Source organism: Phodopus roborovskii, unplaced genomic scaffold, assembly GCF_943737965.1.
Source record: "Phodopus roborovskii unplaced genomic scaffold, PHOROB, whole genome shotgun sequence".
Taxonomy (NCBI): Eukaryota; Metazoa; Chordata; class Mammalia; order Rodentia; family Cricetidae; genus Phodopus; species Phodopus roborovskii.
Window position 1 is genome coordinate 3,611,105 of NW_026125543.1, and position 18,244 is coordinate 3,629,348.

Here is an 18,244-nt window from a genome sequence, read left to right on the forward strand (position 1 = left end):
ATACATAATCTTTCTAGAATATTTCCTGAGGCCTCTTATTTAAAAAAAAGCAAACAAACTATTTCGGGAAGCTTCAATATTAAACATCTCTAAAGATAATGACATGAGGGACCCTCATGCATCCATAAGACAGAGTTAACAGTTACCACTACCTCCTCCTTCAACTTGAATTCTATTCTGTGGTTTCTCATTTTTTTTTTTTTTTATTTGTTTTCCATTCAGGCCTTCAAATAATGATTTTCAGTTCTCCATGTTCCACTTCCATGACATCCCTCTGTATATTTAACCAAATTAACAGGCACACTTTTCATCTTATCAGCATGAACATCGTTTTGTTTTGTTTTGTTTTTTTAAATTTGAAATAAGATTGTTTTACATTTCCATCCCAGTAACCTCACCCTCCCATTCTCTCCTATCACTCCATTCCCTTTCTGCTCCCCAGGGAGAGTGAGGCCTTCCATGAGGAGTCTTCAAAGTCTCTCATATCATTTGGGGCAGGGCCTAGGCCCTCCCCAGTGTGTCTAGGCTGAGAAAGTATTCCTCTATGTGGGATATGCTCCCAAAGTCCATTTGTATATTAGGGATAAATACTTCTTCCATTACTAGAGACCCCATAGACTGCCCAGTCCACCTAACTAACATCCACATTCAGGGGGTCTGGGTCCATCCTATGCTGGTTTCTCAGCAATCAGACTGGGGTGCATAAGCTCCAAGTCAGCTGATTCTGATTCTGTGGGTTTCTCTAGCCTGGTCTTGACCCCTTTGCTCATCACTCCTCCCTCTCTGTAACTGGATTCCAGGAGTTTGGCTAATGTTTAGCTGTAGGTGTCTGCTTCTGTTTCCTTCAGCTACTAGATGAAGGCTCTAGGATAGCATATAAGGTAGCCATCAATCTCATTATCGTGGAAGGGCATTAAAGGCAGCCTGTCCACCATTGCTTAGATTGTTAGTTGGGTTCATCCTTGTAGATATCTGGGCATTTCCCTAGTGCCAGATTTCTCCTTAAGTCTATAATGGTATCTCTTGTTCTCTTCTATTCTTCCCCTGTCTTACTACTCAGCAGAAAAACACAATGGAATCCTGAAATTCACAGGAAAAAGGATGGAACTAGAAGAAACCATCCCGAGTAAGGTAACCCAGACACAAAAAGACAAACACAGTATGTACTCACTCATATATGGATTTTATACATAGAGCAAAGGATTACCAGTCTACAATCCACACTGCTAGAACAGCTAGGAAATAAAGAGGACCCTAAGAGAGACATACATGGTCCTCTGGAGAAGGGGAAAGGGACAAGATCTCCCTAGCAAATTGGGAACATGGTGAGGGAGTTAGGAGAAAGAGAAGGAGAGAAGAGGGAAGAGGTGGCAAAATGAACATCATATACATACATATATGACAATATGTATTGGATAGGCATATGTGAGTGCAGTGCCTGCAGAGGCCAGAAGGGGGCATCAGATCCTCTGGAGCAGGAGTTACAGGTGGTGTACACAAAGTGTAGGCACTGCACTTCTAGATGGCAACAGAAACGTGTCTAAGCTATTGGATGTGTAGAATTTTACCACCATAATTTGATGAAAAGGAATCTAACAAAGGCAGCTAGCATGGCTGACCTCCATAAGAGGATAGCGTCTCCAGTCTCAATAAGATTTATGGAAGGGGTCTTATTCAGGAATGTTGTCTCCAGCTTTACTCCATGTTAGCACACATAGACCTGATGGGATTTTTAAGGGCTGGTAAATACCAATTATTAACCACGGCCCAGTGGTGGTGGCACATGCCTTTAATCCCAGCACTCGGGAGGCAGAGGTGAGGGATCTCTGTGCGTTTGAGGCCAGCCTGGTCTACAAAGTGAGTTTCAGCACAGGCAAAGCTACACAGAAAAATCCTGGCGTGAAGCAAAACAAAACATAAAAAAAAAAAAAAAAAAAAAAAAAAAAAAAAAAAGAAAAGAAAGAAAGAAAGAAGAAAGGGAGAGAAGGAGGAGAGAGAAAATATAACCACAAGTAGGTTTGAATCCATAATAGCTGGTTAGCAAATTTTCTGTTTAGGGGAAACTTTTTTATGTGAATTATAATGAGGAGGTATTTGTGGAGGGCAAGATCTAAAACAAGGAGTCTTTGATGAGGGAGCACTGTCATTCTCTGGAGGATAGTAATGGAAGGGCGTTTAGAACTTTTGTGTATGAGGTTTAAGAATTGTCATTACATTATTTATAGTGTGTGTGTGTAGGGGTCAGGGGATGACTTGTGGGTGATGGCACTCTCCTCTCACCATGTGGGTTCTAGGTGGTCAGAGTCAGGTGTTTGGCTTGAAGGCAAGCCCCTTTACCTACAGCCGTCTCAATAATCTAGTAAGCAGTGTTAACCCATACTACACACAAATAGAGAAGAATAGTTGGTTTTATAACTCAATGTGTTTTGGGTTTTTTTTTTTTTAAATCCACAAATCCCTCTCCAGAGAATAGAAGATTTCCCCCCCCCCTGGTTTTTGTATTTATTATTTATTTATTTTTTATTTATGTTTTTGTGTATAAGGGTTTTGCATGTGTGTGTGTCCTGAATTGGAGTTAAGGATGGTTGTGAGCTATCATGTGGGTGCTGGGAATTGAACCTGGGTCTTCTACAAGGACAACTAAGTGCTCTTGTCTACTGAGCCATCTCTGCAGCCTTCCTTTTACTTGAATTTATTATTCTCAACTGTCTTGAATGTCAGTCAGTAAAGAAGTCATAGAGAAGATGTAAAAAATTGCATGTTAATTTTTCTGTGAATTGGAATCATGTGGAGAGATTTTTATAGATCTCAGTGCAATTAAACCAAAACTCATGAAGTCAGGAATCAGATTGCTTATTTTTAAAAACGATTTATTTATTTATTATGTATGCAGTGTTCTGCCTGCATGTATGCCTATATGTCAGAAGAGGGCACCAAGTCTCAGTGTAGATAATTTTGAGCCAATATGTGGTTGCTGGGAATTGACCCCAGTACCCCTAGAAAAGCAGCCAGTGCTCTTAACCACCGAGCCATCTCTCCAACTACTTACTACATGATTCCAGTAGGTAGGTTGGGGTAAAAAAACATTTATCCAAGTGAGGATCTTGCTCTTGACATCCAGTGGAATCTGAAAACAGAATGTCTTAAATTTAGCCTTTTCACTAAAGGAAAAGAAAATTGACATGAATTTTGTGCAAACCTTATGTATATAACAAACAAGGAAACTTTGTTCTTTACCTCATCTCCAAAAAAAGGCGAAAACAAAACAAAACAAACAAACAAACAAACAAACCCTAACAAACAGGCATAGTGTGGTGGTGCACACCCTTAATCATAGCACCCAGAAGGCAGACACATGTGGATCTGTGAGTTTGAGGCTAGCCTAGGCTATGGGCCAGCCAGGGATACATAGTGGGACCCTGTCTCAACAAACAAAACCCTAACGAATAGATCACAGCAGAACAATAATTTACAACCTTTCTCCAGCTCTTCTGTGGCATTTTTATAATGTTACAGCACTTAACTCACTTGACTTTTGAAGGCCCCCCCTTTTTTTTTTCTTTCTAATTTGGAGTAAGACAATACCGTTTTCAGAGCATACCCCCCCCCCCCCCCATTTTCTAACCATCTACACTTGCCTCAGTGAAATTCTGTTAGTCTGGATTTCCTCTTCCTCATTCTCTGAATTGCAGTCTATGGGTTTAGTCTTCGAGTTAACTGAGAAGCCTTTTTATTCTGTGAACTAAGCACATTCCTTTATAACCACAGGCATCCACTTCTCATTGGATTTATGACAATCACAACATTGGCATGCAGGTAAAAAAGAACTCAATTTGCTTTTCCCATCACGCCTCTGGTTACCTCAGGGAACCCCACTTCGGTGAAAAGGGAATAAGGACAATCCCTGCCATGCTCTCCATGCCCACACCTTCCCCAGAACTCTGAAGTGATCCTTGTTCCCCTGAATACTTCTAGGTTCTGGCCGCCGGAGCACACTACAGCTTGGCTCTGCCCGCAGACTGCTGTGCAGTTGCTGGGAAAGCCCTGCCAACAGACAGGGCAGAGGCATTGCTTTGTCCAGAACAGCACTTTGGGGAAGTCTGTTCTGAAGCCTAAGGAACTTAGGTGAAACAGCTTTGCAGGGTGGAATGACCTGAGCACATGAAACCAGAAAAATTAAGACTTTACCCTTCACTCCACCCACAAGGACCACTCCAAGCAGGTAATAAATGTTTAACAAAATTGAACCTTCTGTACCATGTCTAAAGAGGAGTTAGAAAGGTTTCAAATTGCTCTGATTTTTTTTTAATCCATGGGTACATACCATAAATAAGTGGATTACACCTTTAAGAGAATAAAGAATGGGAAAAAAGAGATAAAAACCTAATGTGGTTCCTTTGTTTTTCTTTTTAGCTGTTTGCTGGGTAAACTATTCCATGACACATAAAAATGAAAAGACAGTCTAATCTGCCTTGGCCTTGAATGGCTTGGGTCCTAGAACACTTACTTAGGGTCTATGAGGGAATTAAGACACTAAAGACACAGAAAAGCTGGGATTGGGTGACCTGGACTCTCAAATGGAGATAGCATCTCAGAAGAACAGCACATTTTTTTCAACTACAGTTGAACAGGGAGACGGGGTTGTCACATACAGCTGAAAAGGAAGGGGCTTACTAAAGATAAACAAGAAGGCAGTGTTGCCACATACAGTGTAACCAAGAGGCAGATTAGCTAATCTCAGTGGGATTATGGCAAAACAGTCTCCAGGCCAGGGAGAAAGCTATGGTGGACATTTTCTTCATCTACTATCATCATTCACACCCAGACCACAGGAGTGCTTTGCCTTCTGTTTGAATCTGACCCAGGAAGGCTTTGCCATTTCCACAGGGCTGAGGCATTGGGATTCTTAACATTGCCTTGCCAATGTCAGCAACATACTCCACTCTGGACTTCACTCACTCTCTATACTAGCTGTTTGCTACTAAACTACAGTGATTTAAATTCAAATTCAAGCAAAGAGCACAAGCAGTCAGTTCGGCAGCCCTGTAATTAGCAATATTTATAATGCTTACAAACCAAAATTTGCATTAAAATTACATAAATATTTCATCTTATAAAGAGTTGCTTGGATTTAGAATGGCAATGATCTAAATGAAAACCAAGATTATTTTATTTTTTTGGGACAGGGTTTCTCTGTGTATCCCTGGTTGTCCTGGAACTCACTCTGCAGATCAGGCTGTATTCAGACTTAGAGATCCATCTGTCTCTGCTTCCTGAGTGCTTGCCACTACATTTGTCTAAAAATCAATTTTAGAGTGTATTAATGTAGGACTTTGTATTCCTGTTGTTCCTTTGTACTTTAAGTCTATTTAAGAAAATAAAATTGGTTTTCCTATAGGGTCTCATATGGCCTGCAGACTATGGATGTATGGTTGTCAAGAAGATTCAAGTTGAGTTATTCGGCACAAAGTCAGACCTGGTAAATATACAAACAGTGCTCAGAAGGCTGAGGCGGGAAGAAGAGTTTGAAGTCAACTTAGTGACATGTGAGATTCTGTCTCAGAAAATCAAACAAATAAGTCAACAAATACAAAATAATTGAATACACACCCTAGTGTATGGAGTGCACCATTGTTTGTCTTCATGGTGTCTTGCAAAGATGAAGAATAACAAGCGTATTCAGCTTGTCTAACATATGCTATTAAGCACAGTTCCTGACCCTGGTTTTCCTTTGTTTAGATATTATAAGACAATTTCCCATGACATTCTGAAAGTCCTCCAAACTCACAATAGAAGTTAAGAAGAAAAAGAAATACTCATGTTACTACCAGAAACAACTAGTTAGTATATTGTTTAGTTTTTTCAGAGTATTGAATATAACACAAAACTATAAAATAATGAGACCCTTAGTCTCCACTATCCCATAATGGTAAAGATTTACTGAGTATTTTTTAAAGCCTGGTACTGGGATCTAGAGAGATGGCTCAGAGGTTAAGAAAACTGGCTGCTTTTCCACAGCACCCAGGTCATTACCCAGCACCCACGTGGCCACTCACAACTGTCTGTAACTCTAGTTCCCGGGAATCTGGCATCCTCACACAGACATACATGCAGGCAAAACACCAATGCACTTAAAACAAAAATGAATAAATTATATTTGAAAAAGTTTCAAAACAGAGCATAATAGGTTTTATATTTATATCTACATGCACAAAGATATTTACTAGGCTAATGATTTTAATCAATTTTTAGGTTGTTTTTGATTCACTTTGACTTACGGAAACTTTTGTTTTTCTGAGTTGGGGTTTCTCTGTGTAGCCCTGGCTGTCCTGGGACTCACTCTATAGATCAGGCTAACCTGTAATGCAGAGATCTGCCTGCCTCTGTCTCCTAAGTGCTGGGATTATAAGCATGCACCACCACCACCTGGCTAAAATAAATCTTTTTTAAAAAGCCTGATTCTATGGTAAACATATTTACATAGTTCCATTTAGTCCATACACAGGAATATGGTTGTTGATCCTAAACTTTTATTTGCGATTTGTATGTGTGTGGGCATACATGTATGGACTTGTATGGATATGTATGCATGCACACATGCTGATGTCAAATGTCTTGCCTTAGTTGCTCTCCATCTTTATTTTTTGAGACAGGATGTCTCATTAAAGGTGATGCTCAATGGTTCAGCTAGCTGGCTGGACAAGCTTTAGGGATCTATCTGTCTTTGCCTCTCCCAACCAAAGGCTAGGGTGACAGTCATGTGATGAGATGTCCAGCCTTTTATGTGGGGGCTGGGGATTACATGGAAGGCACTTTACCAACTGAGCAAACTCCCCAGCTTCTTTAATGTGATATTGCGATCTGATGCACTCTTTTGGTCTTCATGGACACTGCTCACACATAGTGAGCAGTGCAACAGATATACATGCAAACAAAACATCCAAACACGTAAAAATAAATAATCAGAAAGCATTAAAGTAAAACATGAAGGGAGCTGGGGAGATAGCTCTGGCACAAAGCTCTTGATACATAAGCATGAGGATTTGAGTCAGGCTCTCCATCACCCAAGTAAAAACTGATGTGGTGGCCAGCATGTGTCTGTTGCCCCCATTTTAGAGAAGTGGGTGGGTTGCTGGGGCTCAGTGACTAGAGAGACCCTGCCTCAAAAAATAAGGTGGACACTCAACATCCACCTTTGGCCACCACTTTTTTTCTTTTTCTTTTCTAGACAGGGTTCCTCTGTGGCTTTGGATCCTGTCCTGGAACTAGCTCTTGTAGGCTGGTCTTGAACTCACAGAGACCCACCTGCCTCTGCTTCCTGTGTGCTGGGATTAAAGGCATGTGCCACCAATGCCCAGTCCTTGGCTATCACTTGTTAGATATGCAAGGCCATGCTCTCTCTCTCTCTCTCTCTCTCACACACACACACACACACACAAATGATCATACACTATTTTTAAGTTAGTTTCATTACAGGGATGCAAGGAAGGTTCAACATATGTAAATCAATCCATGTAATACAACATACAGAGATACTTCAGGACAGAAGCAGAAAAGTCTCTGACAAAGTTAACATCCCTTCTTCATGATAAAAGCCCTGAGGGAACTAGGAATAGAAGGAACATAACATAATAAAGGCCACAAATAAATCTATATATACTACATGATTCTAAATGAGGCAGGGCAGACTGAAAGCAGTTTTTAAAGTCAGGAATGAGATGAAGGTGACCACTATTTCCATTCTTATTCAATATATGCTTAAAGTCTTCACCAGTACAAATAGAAATAAAAGGATTACAAACAGGACAAAAAGAAGTCAATGTATCCCCTACTTATAGATAGCATGACCTTATACTTAAGGTTCTTAAGACCCTACCAGAAAACTCACAGATCTGATACAAAATTTTAGTGAAGTAGCAGGACACAAAATTGGTAGCGTTTGTGTGTGTGTGTGTGTGTGTGTGTGTGTGTGTGTGTGCGCGCGCGCGCGCGCACGTATGTGTGTATGCACAACGAACTTGCTGAAAAAGAAATCGGAAATCCCATTCACATAGCTTCAAGATAACAAATACCCAGTAAGAAATCTAACCAAGAAGGTTGTAGTGATTTGAAAGAAAAATGTCCCCATAGGTTCATGTGTTTGAACACTTGGACCCTAGCTGGCACTGGCACGGTCACTATGGAAGCTAGTGTGGCAGTCCCTCAGAAGACGACTCCATGACTTGCTGTACTATGAATATACCCAAAGGATTTCTAAGTCCACATACCACATAGATACATTCACACCCATACTTACAACAGCACTGTTCATAACAGCTAAAAAGTAGAAATAATTTATATGTCCATTAACGGATGAGTGGATAAAACAAACCCCCAAAATCAAAACAAACAAACAAACAAACAAACAAACAAAAAAAAAACCAGATGAGTAGATAAAACATGTAGTACATAAGCACAATGGAATTTTAAAGATTTTATTTTATGTACATAGGTTTTTGCTTGCATGCATGTTTGTCTACGACGTGGAAGCCCGGAGTTACATGGACAGTTGTGAGCTGCTATGTGGGTGCTAGGAACTGGACTCCAATCCTCTGCAAGAGGAGCTAGTGCTCTTAACTGCTAAACTATTTCTCCAAGCCCCTATAGAATGGAATTTTAATCAGCTATACAGAAAAATGAAATTGTGACATTTGCAGGAACATGGATACAACTGTAGGTTATGTAAAACAGAAAAAAATGAAGGCAAATACCATATTTTTGTTGATTATGCAGAATCTAGATTTAAATCAATATGTGTTTTTATGTATGTGGAGCATAAGAGAGCTTACAGAAGGGGAACAAAGAGAGGATGGTGGAATGCACGTGATATGAATGCAGAGGGGTGATTCAGAGAAGAAGGCTAGCGAGAGGGGTGGTGGTGGTGGTGGTGGTGATGGTGGTGGTGGTGGCAGTGGTGGGGTGGGGGAGATGACATGAAGTATAATGACAAACATGTATAAAATGTCATAATGAAACCCCTTAACTTACATGCTAAGGTAAAACAATCTACTTTTTAAAAATTGAAAATTACCAAATGTGCCATAAAACAATTAGTCTAAGAAAAACAGAAAAAGGAATATGCTTACTTGATGTGTGCAGGGATGAGATTACTCACAACTTACCTTTGCCAGAAAGGTAAGAGGGCCATCAGCCAGAATAATCAGCACATGGGGAATAGGATTTTCTTCTCTTTTTCTAAAGAAGCATATGCTTTTTTCTTGGTGCATGTGTGTGTACTGAGACAGGGTCTCATTATGTATGTAGCCCTGGCTGGCCTACAACCTGTTATGTAGACCAAGCTGGCTTGGAACTCCAGAGATCTGCCTCCCAGGCAATAGAATTACAGGCATGCACCACTATGCCCAGTTGCTTTCATCTTTTGATTGGGCAATGTACTAAGAGGTGGAGAAAGGTTGCTTGGAGGGACACAGACTAATGGTTGACTATTGGTGGGCCCAGTTTAGTTTATCTTCCATCCAATCTGGACAAACAAGCCTCATGGAGCTATCATATAGCTTGGTAGGCAGGCTAACTTTAACCCAGTGACATGCACTGCTAACTTATCATTTCCTTTATTAGTTTCATTAACTGAGTTCTCAGTGTAATTAAAATTTATGTCTGTACATTTGAGATGACTCAGTAAGTTAAAAAAAGTATTTGTCAACAGGTTTGATGACATGAGTTCTATTCCCAGGACCCACAGGATAAGAGGAGAGAACTAATGCCACACTTGAGCTTTTGGACAAACACACACACACACACACACACACACACACACACACACACACAAATAAGAAAATTTAAAACACTGTTTTGGAGCTGGAGAGATGGTTTGGCAGTTAAGAACACTGACTTCTTCTGGAGGACCTGGGTTTGAGTTTTGGCACCCAATGGAGGCTCACAACCCTTTCTAAGTCTAATTCCAGGGGATCCAATACTCTCTTCTGGCCTCTGGGTTCACTGAGCACACATGCTGCACAAACATACATGCAGGAAAAACCCCTATACACACAAAATAATTAATAGCTAAAATAAAAAAAAGAAATGATCACATTATTTTATATTCATTATTTATAAATGTAAATGATGATGTGTCTTTTAGTTGCTTTGGGAATGGGGGAAATTAGTCCCTGATAAAATGCACAATAGGAACACACAAATTTGTATATCATTTAACAATTAACTACAATAATTCAAATGTAAGCAATATGGCAATTACTACTTGTCATCTTCACATACAAACAAGTATAAGCTACCTATAACAATATATACAACCTTGTAAAAATCCTATTTATTTTTTTCTATGGCTATAGTCACATAGTGCTTTTAGAAGTTCTAAGTAGTAACAGTGAATTTTATTTTCAAATTTTGATCAAGGAAAAATAAAATGCCCATACCTGGAGAGTCATGTATATACAGAAGACATAAATAGTACTCCAGGAGAATCATATACACACAGAAGACATGAACAGTACTCCAGGAGAATCACATACACACATAAGACATGAACATTATTCCAGGAGAGTCACATATACACAGAAGACATGAACAGTATTCCAGGAGAGTCATGTACACACAGAAGACATGAGTAGTATTGATTTGTTTTAGTTGAGTCCATCCTATTTACACATTTAAAATATAAAATGAATTTCAATCTGTGAAGAAGCTGACTGCATTTAGCACCAGAAAGGAACTGTACTTTAGCTTCTAATCAAGATTTTAACATCCTGAACCAGAAAAAAAAAAGTCCCTGAAACCCAGATGTACTACGGGCAATCTCTGCATCGCCAACTGAACCTTGAAGCTACTTGATGCTGCGGACTACTCTCCTGCAGTGGTTTGTTTTCATTTCCTCCAATGCTTGCTCCAGCTGCTGAACCAAATGAAGTAGGGTAGCTGGGTCCGTCTGCAAAAGATGGGTGCTGTGGTCCCCATTTTGGTTGAGGTTCAGCTTTATAGTCACTGCTGGTTTAATTTGTTGCCGGAGACTCCTGCTTGCAAGCTTAGAAACAAACAAAACAAAACAAAACCCACAATAAGTATTTCATAATTATGCTGCATTGATAACTTTTAATATTACACTATACTGTATAAAAATATAATTTAAGACGAATCACACATTTTGAAATGAAAAGTAAACTTTAAAACCTTTGGAAAGAAAAAAAACCTGCGACTGTAAATGAAACCTCATGGTATGAAAAGATTCCTTAAACAGGATAAAAAGGCACACATCAAAAGTTCAAGGCCAGACTGGTCAACAGAATGAACTCCAGGACAGCCAGGCTACACAGAGAAACCCTGCCCAACCCCCAGATAAAACAAATAAATAAATACACTTCAATTAAAAAGGTAAGGAAATGAGTAAAGAGGTAATAGTAAGACAAAAATGGCATATCATATAGAAAGGCGAAAAATGATTATAAAGGTCTAGATTCTTTATACTTCTAAATTCCCACTTTTGTTCTGATTCATCCAAGGATACCCTGATGTGGGATGTCCTTCTGTATGCTGCAAATATGTGTTGCTTTTATTAGCTGATGAATAAAACTATTTTGGCCTATGGCAGGGCAGAATATAGCTAGGCAGGAAATCCACATGGATACAAACAGAAAGGAGGAGTTAGGGAGACACTAGGGAGGGATTGAGATTAGATGGAGAAGTCTCCATCTACAGATACCAAATTTATTTTTTTAAACAACTACTTCAATGTTACACGTTTATCAAAGAATCTACACAGTCTTCCTAGTGTCTGCTATGCTACATTTAAACTCTTACCAAATGTCTGTAACCCATTTTGACTACTATAGTCTACAGATGAGTGTCGCTTCGATCACTGCATATGTACACGGCTAAATATGAGCTAAACAAAAAACATGTGTCATATCTTAGGATGCTGGTTACATTTAGAAAGGAGGGAAGGACCAATCAGTGGTAGTATGTAAAGATATCTCTGGGGTGCTAGTCATGGTCATCTCCATTTTATGACTATGTGACTGTGATAATTTATTGAGTACAGTAACCTGTACACTTTCTGTTGGGAGTGTTCTGTTTACAGAGGAATGACTCTTTAGAAATACTAAGCAAAACCAAACAAGTTTTCAAATCACTTTTTTTTTTCTTAAAAACCTGTGGAAATTAGGGCCTTTGGGATGGTTCAATGGGTTAAGGCACCTACTACTACGCTTGACAACCTGAGTTCAATCCCTCAGTACAAACTTCCAAAAGCTGTCCTCTGAGCTCAACACAAGTGCCATGCACAGACACATACATAAAATAAATACGTGTAATAAAAATAAATTTTAAAAACCTTTAAAAATTAAACTCAAATTATATTAGAAATAAAAGGAAATAAGCTATTTGTGAAATGACCCACAATGACCATTAAAATATACACATTTTTTTTTTCAAACCAGAGCTTGGTAAGCTTGTAAATAACAGAGCATATAAATAATTCTTAATGTCTATGTCAGATTAAAAAAGAAAAAAAAAAGGCCATACTTGTACATCTAGCCGCCATTCAAGACTATGGTAACTAGGAAGGCGAGGTGCCAACTCATTCAGAATAGTTCTGATCTCCTTTCTGTTGTCCAGGTAAAGCTGAAGTAGTAACTTATTCAGTTCTTCAGAGAATCCCAGAACAAAAACAGAGTCTTGGAAATCCAGTTCAGAAATCTAAAGATGGATTGAGTTCAAGAGAATACTGGAGTTTATCTTTGTCTAGTAAATGCTAAAACATCTCCAAACACAAAAGTGCATTATATCCTATAATTCACATCTGTCTGTAACATTCCCTATAGTTAAAGACAATTATTGCCCACCATTCCAAAATCCAAGTTACTAACATACAAAATAACCTTATTAAAATACAAAAAGAAGCTGGGCATTGGTGGCACACACCTTTAATTCCAGCACTTGGGAGGCAGTGGCAGGCAGATCTCTGTGAGTTCGAGGTCAGCCTGGTCTACAGAGATAGTTCCAAGACATGCTCCAAAGCTACACAAAGAAACCTTGTCTTGAAAAACAAACAAACATTAAGATGCTCAATTTTATTTACTATTTTTTCATCAAGCCAGATACTGTCTGCTGATCCATAAAGAAATGCAATATTTCATTCTCCCCTATCTTAGGATGAATATATGATGCCATATGATACAGAATTAGAGACACCTGTAATTTATATTAGCAAGAGGTATTCGTATTTTTAGAAAATGCCCATAACACTTACCATTCAGGTATACCGCACAAATTTGATTATGAGTTACTAATATTATTCACATTAGATAGTGCCTTAACACTCTTTAGGTATACTGTACAAATTCGATTATCGTTACTAATTTATAGAAGCGCCTGTCTGAAAGAACCTGGTTAACACAATACAGTTCTGGGAGGCCTTACCATAAGCTTGGAGCTCTCAGTGAGGAGATATGTTAACCCTTCCACACCATGCTGGATAGTGTCACTACTCACATTGAGTTTTCCTAAGGAAAAAATGAACAGATTATTCTTTTGTTTAAAAATAAACACGTTCAATTACCCTATCCTCAAACAGCACAATCAAAGTGAGTTAAGCAGAGATTCCCGTTCCTTCTCAACCCACACCACTAACAGACACCTTCAATATATCTCTCCAACCAACCATAACAAGACACAGACCTGTGAATAGAGACAAGGCCCCTTCAAGCCAGGCAGAAGAGGAACTCAATGGGGGTGTTCCTAATCACACCACCATCCTCCTCCAGCTTTAGCAGCAAATACTAACTGAACACTTGAATGATGTTCTCGGCTAATCTTCTTGAGCATGCAGTACTTACTAAGCACGGTAGTGTTTCTGAAAGGAAGGTGGAACTATATTCGTTTTAAATGTGAGGGCACTCGTTTCATACAAGCTTTAAAATCTCACAGTTACTTGCAGAGGTGGCGCCCTGATTGACAGCTATGCGGGTTTTTAATAGGCTGCAATGGGTACAAGATCCTAGGACTTGCAAAGGTTCCCGCCGGACTGAGTGAAAAAGAAGGTATAGAGCACTTTCCACTCCAACAGGCTGCCTGTCTCCTCCCTTTCTTACTGGCGGCGCCTTCGTAGATCTTCGGGTTAGACCCGCGTCTGAGGAATTCCACCGCGATTCTCCCGAACTCTGCGACCACTGCAACGGAAGTAAGCAGGTCGTGAGCGCCGGGCTGTCCCTGGGACTGTCCCCGCCGCAAGCACCCCGCACTTCTTTACCTGCGATGTCCACTTGCGGGAGGAAGCCCAGGTGCTCCTTATGCTCCTCGGACAAGTCGAGCAACATTTTAGCTAACCTAAAGACTTTGCCACGCAGCGCCGGCCCCGCCCTCGCCACTTCCTGCCTCTGTGCAGGCAAAAAGAAGCTCCGGCGTCGTTGCACTGCCCAGGTTTTGGGTTCCGGTCTCTGGTGATCCGACCAGCACTGAATCTCAGAGCTCACACTGTAGGAGAGGAGAGGGCGGTGGGGCGTTTCTCATTCATAAGTCATCCTGCAAACGTGTAATATGTGGGGCTGGAGAGATGGTTCAATGGTTAAGAACCCTTGTTGCTCTTGCAGAGGACTCAGGTTCAGTTCCTCGTGTGTCACAGCCATCAATAACTCTAGTTGTGAGGGATACAACTCCCTCTTCTGAATTCCATGAGCACCAGGGACATACGTGGCGTGCACACACACACACGCGCGCACACACACACACACACACACACACACACACACACACACACACCTTTGATTGTTTGGCATGTTTGGGGGACTTCTGGGACCAAACCCTGGGTCCCCTTTATGCTAAATATCTACTGTACCACTAATTATATGTTCAGCCCTGTACAAAGTTTTATGTATGAATCTAAGTTATAATGAGCATAATAATGATGACAACAACAGATGTTTACACAATTCAGAGCAATGCGATTATTTTTATCTTTTGACGATGTGTGAGAATTTGCTCACCTCTTTTACTTTCATATATAAGAGACTATAGAATGGCAATTGATAGTGACTCTCCAAATCTTTGTCCTACAACAGAAGGAAAGAGAAGGGGAGAAAAAGAAATGGAAGGAGAGAATGAAATGCGGAAGAGAGAATTCATTACTTTTTTTTTTTTTTTTTTTTTTTTTTTTTTTTTTTTTATCTAGGAGTCTAGGGATTTAACCCAGGACCTCTTAAATGCTTTTCTTCATCCTCAACTAGAGACAGCCTTTTCTATAGTCAGCCATCCAGACAGAAGGGAAAAGCAGTTTTAGAGATTCTCTGTTTCTACCATATCCTTTACATCTAACTGTTTGCTCCACTGTCTTTGAGGGACAACTGAGGAAGACCCACCGTTCTTTGGTGATCAAATGTTAACTGGTAAAGTGCTGTTAAAACTATTGTTCAGTAATAAGCAGAAACAGCAGGGCATGGCGAGTTTGACTTCCCAGCTGGCAGCGATTAGTCTATCCCTTTGTGTTTTTATGCCTTGAGTAAGGACTGCCAGGCACCAGCCAGATGGACTATCCTTACACTGCCATTGGCTTCTGTCTACAGACACCTGGGGGGGGGGGGGAACCACAGTGAGCACAAGGTGTTTGCATTGGTTTCTTAAAGTGCAGCCCCAACTAGGGTGGCTTTAAACACTTTTTGTAAGACTTTGTGTTATCACAGCCTTTGTGTACCCAAAGTGAACCTGTAACCATTTCTACTTAGGTCAGAAAGGGAGCACGTCCCCTGGTGGCTCAGCCCAAAGGGAAGATGCTGAGCAAACATCCCTTCATTTACCTGTGAGGTTGTGCTGTGACGAGTGCAAACACCAGTTCTTTGGCTTTAGAAGCTGGCTGCTCAGTTGGTGAGCTAGCATGGATCGACCCCCCTTCATTGCACCCCTTGATGCTGCAACTTCAAACCCAACAAAAGGCTTCCTTCCAATGGTGGTTTCTTGCCCACTTCTGGAAGCTGATCAGTGAAGCCACAGCAATGGCAAAACCAGCAAGATACAGCTGAGCAGCCAGCACAGCAAGCCATGGAAGTAGTCTGATGCTTGACAGCTGAAAAGGCAGTGCTGAGAGGTAAGAGTGGTAAAAATGGCTAGTTTCCTCCCTCCCTCCCTCCCTCCCTCCCTCCCTCCCTCCCTCCCTCCCTCCCTCCCTCTCTCCCTCCTTTCCTTCCTTCTTTTCTTCTTCTAATGGCTGGTTTCTTAGCAACTGAAGAGGGATAGAATATTGTAAAGAACCAAACAGGGTGGCTGAGTGAGATGACTTAGGTAAAAGGTGCTTACTACAAAGACTGAAGCCCTGAGTTCAGTCTTTGTGACCCACATGACTCCTATAAGTTGTTCTCTGACTTCTCAAAGCACACTGTGGCACATGTGTTCACATGCATACACACACACTCCCCTCCCCCTCTTTCTCTCCCTCCAACTTTTCTAATGTAATAACAATTATTTTTTATTACAGGCCTTGGTAGCTGGAAGAGTTCATGAGTTCTAAGGAGCCAATGGTCTCCCAGGAGCTGCCAAACTGGCAATTAGCAAAGGGCAAGGAACCGGACATCTGCCTACTCAGAGTCTTGGGTGCTCGCTACTGCCCAAGGCTAAGGTATCTTGATTTTCTAGGCCTATAAAAGAGTTGTAATCCTTGTAGTGCCAAGGATCTTTGTATTGCAGACATACACAAGAGCTGTGGAACTTGTAGGAGTAAGGATTCTGCTACCCAGTGTTAAATTTCTGAGGCAGCTTAGAGAGACAGGAGGCAGGAAAGAGACCAGTGTGACCTCAACAGAAGGAACTGTTTATTTCAGTGAGGGGCAGGCGCAGTAGGGAAGTGGTGTCTTCAAAAAGAGGAAGAGGATACTTGGGATTTATATGGGGGTGGGGTGGGGAATGCAACTGTTGGAGCTACATACAAGTCTGTGCTTTCTCCCTTCTGGAATTGTTTATCCAGACAAGCTTGGTTTTATCTTTAGAAGCTGCCTTGCATAGGCTATCAGGATACAGGGTCATAGTGGAAAACTGAGTTTGGCAATGACAGGGAGGTGGAAAGGACTGGAGGATTTTTATTGTGTGGGTTTTTTGTTTGTTTGTTTGTTTGTTTGTTTGTTTCTCTGCATAGCCTCCGATGTCCTGGAACTTGCTCTGTAGGAAGACTGGCCTCTGCCTCCTGAGTGCTGGGATCAAAGGCATGCACCATCATGCCTGGCAATAGACAGGAGTCTAAACATGGGGGCAGGGAATTCCAGCAAGCTTCAAGGGAGAAAAGCTCTGTAGTCAGAGTTTTGCAGAGTTTGTTCAAGGTTTATCACAACACCTAAGGGCTGCCTAAGGGTCACAACACTGGCAGGGTTAAGAGTCTTGCTGCCAGAGACCTGCACAAGAACTATACTAGTGGAGGCTACCTGTAGCAAGTCTTTCTCTGTGCCACCAGCCAGCTCCCAAAGAATGACACCAAGACTTATTTATTATGAAAGCTCAGCCTTAGCTTAGGCATGTCCCACTAACTCTTATTACTCAAATTAATCCATTTATATTAATCTCTGTCTTGCTCAGTGGCTTTTTATCTTTCTTCCACTCTGTATGTCCTGCTCCCTTCATGTCTCCTTGGTATCCTATGCTCACCTAGTTTCATCTCCTACTTCCTCTCTCTGTGCTCTAAAGTCCTGCCTCATTATTGGCTGTTCAGCTTAATAAAGTAAAGCCAGTCACAGTAATATATCTTCACACAGTGTGCAAATGTCTCACAGCAGCTCCTGCCTGCTACTGGACCCATCTACTGTCAATGGTTACAGACCTGACAACTGCTTGTTGCCCACCTGTGGTTTCTGAGTTGGACAAAAGGGCTCTGGCCAGCTGCTTGGAAACATTTGAACTTGTCTGCTAGGCCTTGAAACAAGTGTTAGGGGAGCATGTGAAATGAGAGCTCTTTTCTGTAGACAGTGGAAGTGTGAAATTGCAAAGGTACCCTAAGAACTCTTACACAATTTCTTACAATGCTAAATTTGAACTCACCTTATCATTACATAATTCTGTTCCTAGGCATTTTCTTTAAAGAAATAAAAACAGATATGCAGAAATCACTTGGATGATAGTATCCATAAGTGCTTTTTATACATAATATCTAAGAAATGGTGACAGTTTAAATCTCTTTGCATTTCAATAGACAATAGGATACATCCATGCACAGAACCCTAACTACCCAGGAAGTAATAAAAAAAATATAGTATTAGAT

The 18,244-nt window shown here is 40.7% G+C and overlaps 1 protein-coding gene across 1 annotated transcript; it reads right to left on the bottom strand.

Annotated features, from left to right (window-relative positions):
* Positions 1-10,628: 10,628 nt before the first annotated feature.
* On the bottom strand, positions 10,629-14,331 carry Commd2 (COMM domain containing 2). The gene is made up of 5 exons (XM_051176981.1): positions 14,264-14,331; positions 14,106-14,183; positions 13,435-13,517; positions 12,538-12,711; positions 10,629-11,041 (listed from the first exon to the last, which is right to left on the bottom strand). The coding sequence occupies exons 1-5, from the start codon at positions 14,328-14,330 to the stop codon at positions 10,844-10,846; spliced, it is 600 nt and encodes a 199-aa protein (XP_051032938.1). The 5' UTR covers position 14,331; the 3' UTR covers positions 10,629-10,843.
* Positions 14,332-18,244: the final 3,913 nt, after the last annotated feature.

Bases quoted from the DNA above. Each gene is read 5' to 3' on its own strand.
- Commd2 (XM_051176981.1), bottom strand. From the start codon at position 14,330: ATGTTGCTCGACTTGTCCGAGGAGCATAAGGAGCACCTGGGCTTCCTC. The intron at 14,184-14,263 runs GTAAAGAAGTGC...CTTCCGTTGCAG, and splicing joins CCCGCAAGTGGACATCGCAG to TGGTCGCAGAGTTCGGGAGA. The intron at 13,518-14,105 runs GTAAGAAAGGGA...TTTTTTCCTTAG, and splicing joins GATCTACGAAGGCGCCGCCA to GAAAACTCAATGTGAGTAGT.